Here is a 10,829-nt window from a genome sequence, read left to right on the forward strand (position 1 = left end):
AATTGCTAATTTAAGTCCTATTCTTATCTTTAATAAACATTATGTACAGATAAAATTCACTGCTACATATGCTTCCGAAAGAAATCAATGCTTTTGCTAGATTTTTATTTTTAAATCTAATATACTAAAGTGGTCCCGCGTTTAATTATTTTTAAATCAATGCTTTTGCTAGATTTTTAGTATTAAATCAATGCTTTTACATGCTGTGTGCGGTTGTGTTAATTTTTTTAATTACAAAAATATTCAAATGTATAATTTTACATGCGTCTCCATCTAAAATCAGTCCAGATCCAAATTATTATTTGTATGTAACAGTTATCTTACGGTTACAGAAATTGAATAAAGCATTAATTTTTTTTTTTTTTTTTAGAATATTGGACACGCGTGAAAAGAAAATGAGGCTGGCCCACTTCTTTTTCTTCTTTTCTTAATGTGGATTACAAAAAAGATTGACGATGACGCCTATTGTTTAACCCGAACCAAAGTAAAGTTAATTTTGTTCGTTTCCATGAAATCCACGTTTTCACACTACTATTTATCGTATAAATCACCAATCAATTCTTTGAAGGGAAACTCTCTACAAAGCGAAATTCCACCAATTCACACACGCACACAGCACATCACATAACATAATTCAATTTTGATTTTGTCAACCTCTTTCTAAGTTGTTACTAACGAATCGAATCCCTCCCTTCCCATAATCCGAATATATATAAATAAACACACAAACACACACCACAAAACTCGGTGCTTGTGAAAGAAAGAAACACGTACCTTCTTATCCAAAGATTGGGTCTATCTCAAGGTAGGCAACCTAAACACCTAGGGATTATGATTACATCCAAGTTTTATATAAAAGAAATATCCTATGAATAAGATTACATATACCAAAATTCATATCAATATAATCTATGACTCTCTAGGGATTAGGATTACATATTTTGAACATATAACTACCTAAAGATTAGGACACACCCAATAAAATTTCATACACAACAAATCTACAACCACCTAGAGATTAGGATTACCTGGTCTCCGTGTTTGGTGACTTCTACAATTTGGGAAAGAGAAGCGGTTGGTAACCAAAGAAAGATAATAATAAAAATAAAAATTTAAAGTGAGGAGAGAGAAAGAGAGAGTGTAGAGGAGAAGAAGAGTGGTGGAGAATTATTGAGGATTCAGAGTGAATTGGTTTTGTCAGGTTAAATCTCTATTTATAGTTGAAGTTTTGGATTCAGATATGGGTTTCGTGCATTTATTTCCTTTTTCTTTATTGATGTATTTGACTCAGATATTGGCTTCATACATTAATGACTCAATGCTGACTCATCATATCTAAACAATTTATGTTTGTTGACTCATCATAATCCAATCAAACATTACCAATCAAATAATCAAACATTAAAGCATAATGATCAATCAAATAATCACAATTTATCACCCTTATTATTATTACTAATTTATAATTTATTAGTATTATTAATTTATTGTATTATAAATTACTATTATTTTCCTGGGATATTACATTAACATTCCATGATAATCGTATCACATATAATTAAAAAATTAAAGAAAAATGAAGAAAAAGAAGAAACAGTGTTACAGATGTACCTCAAAAAGCAATAATGGAAGACTAATGTAGCATTACCTTCTCTTAATATCGAGAAAAAGGAGGAGAAACACAATGGAATGCAAAACTGGCGCTGAGTAAGGGGGTGTATTGGATTAGGATTTTGAAAGACTTTTTTGAGATAAAAAATCATACAGGATTTAAAAAAACATTTTAGAATTGGAGAGATTTAAAGACTTTTTTTACAATCAAGATTTCATAAGATTGGATTTTAAATGATTTTAATAGAATTTATAAGATTTGAAAGGACAATATGGATTTATTTTATAAGATTGGATTTTAAAGGATTTTAATAGAATTTATAAGATTTGAAAGAACAATATGGATTTATAAGATTTTAAAAATCATATTAATTTTTAAAGAATATTCAAAATTACAAGAGTCAATACAAAAGGAAAAGGTTATACAATTTACACCCTATTTTTGTTTACAACATTTTACAACCATATCTTAACCGTTGATTTCCGTCAATCAACGGTTATCATTCATTGCAAATTAAATATTAATTAATTAGTTTGATTTGCGAAAATAATAACCATTGAATGACGGAAATCAACGGTTAAGATATGGTTGTAAAAGGTTGTAAACAAAAATAGGTTGTAAGTATAATTTTACCCATAAAAAAATAACAAAGGAATGCAATACAATTAATAAAAAAAAGTAAAACCTAATATAATTTTCTCAATCACTAAAACATAATATAATTTTTAACAGACATTCAAAAAACGTATTACTTAAGATTGCAAATTTATTTTCCGAGAAAAGAAAAAAATTGCTAATTTAAGTCCTATTCTTATCTTTAATAAACATTATGTACAGATAAAATTCACTGCTACATATGCTTCTGAAAGAAATCAATGCTTTTGCTAGATTTTTATTTTTAAATCTAATATACTAAAGTGGTCCCGCGTTTAATTATTTTTAAATCAATGCTTTTGCTAGATTTTTAGTATTAAATCAATGCTTTTACATGCTGTGTGCGGTTGTGTTAATTTTATTTAATTACAAAAATATTCAAATGTATAATTTTACATGTGTCTCCATCTAAAATCAGTCCAGATCCAAATTATTATTTGTATGTAACAGTTATCTTACGGTTACAGAAATTGAATAAAGCATTAATTTTTTTTTTTTTAGAATATTGGACACACGTGAAAAGAAAATGAGGCTGGCCCACTTCTTTTTCTTCTTTTCTGAATGTGGATTACAAAAAAGATTGATGATGACGCCTATTGTTTAACCCGAACCAAAGTAAAGTTAATTTTGTTCGTTTCCATGAAATCCACGTTTTCACACTACTATTTATCGTATAAATCACCAATCAATTTTTTGAAGGGAAACTCTCTACAAAGCGAAATTCCACCAATTCACAGACGCACACAGCACATCACATAACATAATTCAATTTTGATTTTGTCAACCTCTTTCTAAGTTGTTACTAACGAATCGAATCCCTCCCTTCCCATAATCCGAATATATATAAATAAACACACATACACACACCACAAAACTCGGTGCTTGTGAAAGAAAGAAACACGTACCTTCTTATCCAAAGATTGGGTCTATCTCAAGGTCAGACCACATATATAGGCAACAACATTCCATGATAATTGTATCACATATAATTAAAAAAATAAAAAAAATGAAGAAAAAGAACAAACAGTGTTACAGATGTACCTCAAAAAGCAATAATGGAAGACTAATGTAGCACTTGAAAGAAAAAAGGGTATTTGAAATATTATTGAATTGTGTAAATAATTTGTACAAATAGGTCTCTATTTATAGAGAATGAAAACCCTAATACTTGACCTAATACTTGACCTAATGGGCTTGACCCAATACAACAAATACTAATAATAATAAAATAACAAATATTTACAACAAAGACATTTTAGAATTGGAGAGATTTAAAAACTTTTTTAAAAGATTTTTTTTACAATCAAAATTTCATAAGATTGGATTTTAAATGATTTTAATAGAATTTATAAGATTTGAAAGGACAATAGGGATTGATTTCATAAGATTGGATTTTAAAGGATTTTAATAGAATTTATAAGATTTGAAAGGACAATATGGATTTATAAGATTTTAAAAATCATATGAATTTTTAAAGAACATTCAAAATTAGAAGAGTCAATACAAAAGGGAAAGGTTATACTTACAACCTATTTTTGTTTACAACATTTTACAATCATATCTTAATCGTTGATTTCCGTCAATCAACGGTTATCATTCATTGCAAATTAAATATTAATTAATGAGTTTGATTTGTGAAAATAATAACCATTGATTGACGGAAATCAACGGTTAAGATATGGTTGTAAAAGGTTGTAAACAAAAATAGATTGTAATTATAATTTTTCCCATAAAAAAATAACAAAGAAATGCAATGAAATTAATAAAAAAAAAGTAAAACCTAATATAATTTTCTCAATCAGTAAAACATAATATAATTTTTAACAGACATTCAAAAAAACGTACTACTTAAGATTGCAAATTTATTTTCCGAGAAAAGAAAAAAGATTGCTAATTTAAGTCCTATTCTTATCTTTAATAAACATATGTACAGATACAATTCACTGCTACATATGCTTCTGAAAGAAATCAATGCTTTTGCTAGATTTTTATTTTTAAATCTAATATACTAAAGTGGTCCCGCGTTTAATTATTCTTTCACCTAGTCCTTAGTATTAAATTTTATGTTTGGTAGCAGAGCATATATAGCTGTTCATATATAGCCATTTGTCTGATAATTTTAAGTTGTATATTATTTTTTGAATGCATAATATAGCACGGTAATTAAATGAAGATAGTATTAAATCATTAATGTAGGTTATTAATTTGTGTCATTCCAGTAATTAAATGCATTAAAAAATGAAGATAGCCAAAAAAAAGTTTGGAATTTCAATGCTATTAATGATGACCTTATGTGTCATTTGAAATTTTAATTTTTGATTTATTAAACCATAAAAAGTATTTATAATAAGTGCGCTTTATAGTGACTTAGAGACATACATATTCTGTATTCAAAAAAAAAAAAAAAAAAAACATACATTTTCTTTTTTTGGAGTTACCCAACCTAATTACCTCTTTGAGGTGAGTTGGCTCTCTCCGGTATCCCCACGAGCTTCGACTCTTTGAGCTGGCTATAAGACTAATCCGAAGTGCGGGGGATCAGTGATGGCTAAAGGTTCAGCCCCCTCAGTGTGATTTCTTTATAACACATTTACACATCAATAATATTTACTTTATTATTTTTTATTATAAAGTGTGATTTCTGAAAAGAACTAATTTTAAAAAACACGATAACGAAAAAATCTATGAGCACCAAATATATAATCGCTTGAAATGTGATTTACTTTTTAGATTGATAAGATCGTGAGTTGTACTGAAAAAATATATACGGAATAGAATGTTTATGTAGTGGGAGAGTATTGTGTTTAGCATTTAATGTTTCTGCAGTGGGAAAAAATATATATATATAATAAATTTAAAAATAACATAAAATTATAGATTAAAAGAAAAATATTTAAAGTTATAAAAAATATGTAAATTTGATAAAAAAAAACAATTTAAATTTAAAATTTAATTACAAAAAAGAATGACTTAATTATACTTTAAAAGAAAATAAATTAAAATTTTAACTTAAAAAATTATATAAAAAGAAAAAAAATTGTACAGGTATTTTTTTAACATAACCGTTTTAAATATATGTGTAGAACCAATATAAAAATTATAAAATAAAAGATAAAAATTAGTTTTTCAAAATATATGTTTAATTAATACAAAATAATTGGATACTAAAAAAAAATACAAAATAATACAAATTTTTTATTTAAATAAACAAATGACATCTATCATTATGTAAAAAACGAATTATAAAATTTTAGTCACCTAAAAAAATAATGATTCAAAAACAGCATTAAAAAAAGTCGTTTAAGTATTTTTTTTAAAAAAACTTTGTAAATATACGTGTATAACAAATATATAAATTATAAATTAAGAGATAAGAAAATTAATTTTGCATAAAATATGTATAATCCATATAATAGAATTCAAATGTTTAATTTAAATAAAAAAATGACATTTAACATTCTGTATAAAATAAATTATAAAAAAAATATCACTACAAAAATGAAAGACCATTCAGTGACCAGTGGCCATTTAACTCCTGCATTGAAAAAAAATTTATTTGTCATTAAATATTTTATAGACTAATTTAAGACATCCAAGCATGCCACCCATAGTAGTAATCTGACGGATAACATCCATCAGCCATCTATGAACAGAGTTTAAAGTTTTTCACTACTTTTTGCATGGAAAATTTTTAAGTCTATTAATAATATTTATTATTATGTTTATTTGGTGGGAGAATATTTAATATTTAAAATTCAAACTTTTAAAATTTGAATTTGAACTTGATAGGTAGGAAAAAAGTTCAGTATTTAATACTTTTACAGTGAAAAATATATATAATAAATTTATAGTTAATATAAAATTACATATTAAATGAAAACAATATTTAAAATTATAAAATATATGTATAAACGATAAAAAAATAATTTAAATTTGAATTTAAATTCAAAAAAATAAGAAATGACATATTCATACAATAAAAGAAAATAATTTAAAAAATTTAACTTAAGAAAATAATATAAAAAGAAAAAATTCCAACACGTTTAAAGGGTCCGCCTATCAAATGGGCGAGTTAGCCCGCTAACATATTTTTATAATTAAATTAAAATTTCACTTTTCATCTTTTATAATTAAATTTCTAAATCCGATTTCAATTTTGTAAATACTAATTTCTAAAGTTCAAAATACTTAGGCCACAAATCCTAGTAAAAAATGATTATTTATTCTTATTAATTACTTAATTAAAAGGAATGACCATTTAATATTTTGCAGTATATTAATATTTTAACTCTATTTGGCTTGTCAACTACGAAATGTTTTCTAGAATATTAAACGTTATAACTTAAATATTTTTCAACTCTTCATCTTTTATATATATCAAAAATACACATATCTCAAAGAATCGATTTAGAGGCAACTATAAAAAACATAGATAACAAGAGTAAAAAATGGGTTAGTTAGGCGCGTCGCGCCACACGCGTGCGAAAATTTTCTGTCTGCTAGGGTTACTTTCTGAGAAATGACTGGTTTGATGGAGACTTTGAAGGAGAATCAATCTGATCTGTTGCGTATGACTAGGAAGAGCACAAAGCGCACAAAGAATGGAGAAGAGATTCCGACTGAAGGTAGGATGCGTGAAGTTGTATCTGAGTTTCAATCTGGTGAGAAGGGTCTTGCTAAGCAGAGGTCGTTTGCGGAGGTCACAGGGATGGAGAATGGTGTTTCGGGCGAAGCATCACCATGGCTGATGGAGGAGGAAGATCCTGATCTGGATCCGCTTGATCCAAATCAGGGGACTATTTCGGAATGGGGCTTTCAGATAGTAGTCAGAGAGGATGGACTGGTGGAGATTAAGAGTAATGGAGAAGCTCGTGCTCAGATGCGTCAGCGATGGAAGAACGCCTTGATTGTCAAGCTGCTGGGTAAGAGGATTGGTGTTGGGTTTATGAAGCGCAGGTTGGAAGTGCTCTGGGCCAAAGCGGGAAGTATTACAGTAGCTGACTTAGGGAATGATTTTTTCTCTGTTCGTTTCAGCTGCCTGGAGGATCTGAATTTGGCTATTTCGGGAGGTCCTTGGGTGATATTAGGACATTATCTGGCTACCAGGAGATGGGAGCCTTGCTTTGATCCAGAGAAGGCTAACATTCATAAGGTAGCAGCATGGGTGCGTTTGCCAGGTATTCCACAGGAATACTGTGAGTTTCCGTTTTTGAATCACTTAGGATCTGTGATTGGTAAAGTCTTAAGAGTTGATAGAACAACTTCTACTGGAGATAGGGCCAGGTTTGCTAGAGTATGCATCGAGATTGACTTGGACAAACCTCTGAAAGGGATGTATGTACTGGATGGCTGTAGGAAAAGGATTGAATATGAAGGATTGTACCTTATATGTTTGAAGTGTGGCAGATATGGGCATAATCTTGATTCCTGCCCAGAAGTTGCTAAGCAAACTCCTATGGAAAAACCTTGTGAGAACCCCGTCCAATTAGTGGAAAAGGCTGAAGCTCAGGGTGTAGGTGAGTGGATGGTGGTGCAAAGAAGAAAGAAAGGAAGTCAAGGAGCTCTGAAAAGTGATCCTAGGAACAACAGATCATTTGGGGAGGACATTTCCAATTCTAAGAAAGGCATGGGGATTAATTCTGGTGAAAGCAGTGGGAGTATCATTCAGAAGTAAGTGATTGATAAAGACTCTGGGGTTAATATTACCACTTCTTTGGTGAATAAGGAGAATGTATCATTGGGCAATTCTGTTCGGAATGTTGAGGGGGTGATGAAATTCAATGCAAAGGCCCATAACACCCCCAAGAAGAACTCTGGTGTGAAGCAAGGAGCACTAATAGGCAAAAGAAACTTGAATAAGGCAGTTTCAGCTAAAGGGAAAGGGGTCCAGCAGGCATCTGTTCCTTCTTCGAAAATTGAGACTAGATCAGTGTCCCTGACACCAGGTAATGAGAAACTGGAGCTAAGTTCAAGTAAATTATGGGGGGATTTGGTAATGGCTGCTGAAGCTTCAGCTTCTGAGACTTCTCTGGATCATGTAGAGAGCATGCACCAAGTTGGTAGTTTGCTACTGGAGTGTGAGTTAAAGGATCCTGTACCACCTGACTTGGTGATGAAGGAGAATTTTAAAAATGCAGAATCTCTCACTAGTATGGAGATGGATCAGAATGCAGAGTCTACTCAGTTTGGCTGTATGGTTGACATAGCTGAGACTAGTGGTGAGGGGGATGTTTTTATTCAGGAGGCATCTGTTGAGAACCTTGAGATAAGTGGCAAGAACTTTGAAATCTTGCATCTAACTCAAAATTCATGATGAATTTGATGACCTGGAATTGTAGAGGTGCTGGAAAGAAACAATTTAAAAGCACCTTTAGAAGGTTCAGGAAGAAGTACAAAGTTGGAGTGGCTGCAATATTGGAGCCTAGAGTTAGTGGTGACATAGCCTTGAAAATTATTCGAAGTTTGGAGTATCCTAGTTATATAATTTCTGAGGCCAATGGGTTTGCAGGAGGTGTGTGGATAGTATGGGACCCGAATGAGGTGCGTGTCACTCTTCTGAAGAAGCAGGAACAATTCATCCACTGTTGGGTGGAATTTCCTGGTAAGGAGGGATTCTTCTGGACTGCTGTTTATGCTAGCCCTAAAGAAGAAAGAAGAAGAATGTTTTGGGAAGACTTGAAGCTTATTGGGAGAACCATGGATAGTCCTTGGATGCTGTCAGGAGACTTTAATGAGATTTCCTCAACTTCTGAGAAGAAAGGAGGTAAGCCTGTTGATGTTAATATATGCATTATGTTTAATAATGTTTTAAATGCATACGGGGTTAGAGATTTGGGAGGGGGAGGAAACTGATTCACTTGGAAGGGGCCCAAATTCCCTCATTTGGATAGAGTGTTCAAAAGACTTGATAGAGCTGTTGCAAATGATGCTTGGAGAGCCTGTTTTGAGGAAGCTTCTGTCTTGAATCTACCTAGAATTTTCTCAGATCATTGTCCTGTCTTGGTGAGAATTCATAAAGAGGACCAGTGTTGGAGGGAGAGGCCATTCAGGTTCATGGCTATTTGGAAGAATGATTCTCGATTTAACTCCTTTATCAGAACCAATTGGGATACCAGCTCTAAGCTCTTGGACAGTTTGACATCTTTCACTCCAGCAGTCAGAAGCTGGAATAAGAAGGTCTTTGGCTTTACTCACTATAGGAAAAATAGGGTGATAGCTAGGCTGGATGGCATCCAAAGACAGATGAGCTTGAGGAATAACTATCATTTGGAAGAATTGGAAGCTAATCTTAATAAGGAACTTGCTGATATTTTAGAGCAAGAGGAGCAGATTTGGTTTCTGAAATCTAGAGGGGATTGGATTAAAGAGGGTGATAGAAATACTAAGTATTATCATACTTGCACTTTGATTAGGAGGAAGAGGAACAAAATTATCAAACTTCAAAATCATGGTGGTGGATGGATTTCTGGTGAGGAGGAATTGATTGATCTGGCCAGGAACTTCTTCATTAACCTTTTCACAGATGACTTGGTTGAATCAGGGTGGAGTCAGACTAGTTGCTCTTGGCCAGCTATCAGGGAGGAGCATAGAAACCTTTTGTCTTTGGATATTTCTCTTGAGGATGTCAAGAATGCGTTCTTTCAAATGGCCCCATTGAAAGCTCCTGGACCAGATGGATATCCAGCATTGTTCTATCATAAGAATTGGGAGCTGATTAAAGACCAAGTCTTCAATAGCATGCAGTTGTATCTTAGCAAGCCTGAGGAGATTAAAGAGATCAATCAGACTCTCTTTGCTCTAATTCCCAAAGTGGAGAGGCCTTGTTTCATGAAGCAGTTTCGGCCTATTGCACTATGTAATACTGTGTACAATGGATTGAGTAAAATTCTGGTTAACAAGATCAAACCATTCATAGGTGAGCTTGTTTATCCTTATCGGTAAGCTTCATCCCCAAGAGGAATATTCAGGACAATATTATTATTGTCCAGGAACTTATTCACTCTATGCATATGATGAATGGAAAGAAGAGTTATTTTTCTATCAAGATAGATCTAGAGAAGGCATATGATAAACTCAGGTGGAGTTTTGTCAAGGCTGTTCTTGAAGAGATGGAGCTTCCAGGTGAACTGATAGCTGCTATTATGGGTTGTGTCACAAGTTCTTTTATTGAGGTGTTATGGAATGGAAGTAGGACTCAGGGATTTTCTCCTCAAAGGGGACTCAGGCAAGGGGATCCATTGTCTCCTTATTTATTTGTCCTATGCATGGAGAAGCTGACCCATCTTATCATGGATGAAGTTGATAAGGAAGGCATGGCTCCCAATTAGAGCTGGTAGGACAGGGCCTCAAATATCACATCTAATGTTTGCTGATGATATCATCCTATTTGCTGAAGCCTCCCTTAGCCAGATGGATTGTATTACAGCCTGTTTGGAGAAATTCTCTCGAATGAAAGAGTGCAGAATCGGCTCCAAGGGTGGAAGACCAAATGTTTGTCTTTGGCTGGTAGAATCACTCTTACCAAGAGTGTGATTGCAGCTATGCCTATGTATCACATGCAAAA

General features: G+C 31.9%; 1 protein-coding gene across 1 annotated transcript; it reads left to right on the forward strand.

The window, feature by feature from the left end:
* Nucleotides 1–8,578: 8,578 nt before the first annotated feature.
* LOC133296831 (uncharacterized) lies at nucleotides 8,579–10,593 on the forward strand. Its single transcript, XM_061495885.1, has 3 exons — nucleotides 8,579–9,029; nucleotides 9,159–10,203; nucleotides 10,344–10,593. Exons 1-3 carry the CDS (start codon nucleotides 8,579–8,581, stop codon nucleotides 10,591–10,593), a joined length of 1,746 nt encoding a protein of 581 aa, XP_061351869.1.
* The last annotated feature ends 236 nt before the right edge of the window (nucleotides 10,594–10,829 follow it).

This window comes from Gastrolobium bilobum, unplaced genomic scaffold, assembly GCF_033153095.1.
Source record: "Gastrolobium bilobum isolate Gb01-03AN ecotype WA unplaced genomic scaffold, APGP_CSIRO_Gbil_v1 utg10860, whole genome shotgun sequence".
Taxonomy (NCBI): Eukaryota; Viridiplantae; Streptophyta; class Magnoliopsida; order Fabales; family Fabaceae; genus Gastrolobium; species Gastrolobium bilobum.

What these genes read in the sequence shown, in the direction of transcription:
- LOC133296831 (XM_061495885.1), top strand. Translation starts at nt 8,579, where the DNA reads ATGAATTTGATGACCTGGAATTGTAGAGGTGCTGGAAAGAAACAATTT. An exon ending in AACTTCTGAGAAGAAAGGAG is followed by an intron (nt 9,030 to 9,158) that starts GTAAGCCTGTTG and finishes ATTTGGATAGAG; the next exon opens with TGTTCAAAAGACTTGATAGA. An exon ending in GAGCTTGTTTATCCTTATCG is followed by an intron (nt 10,204 to 10,343) that starts GTAAGCTTCATC and finishes TGATAAACTCAG; the next exon opens with GTGGAGTTTTGTCAAGGCTG.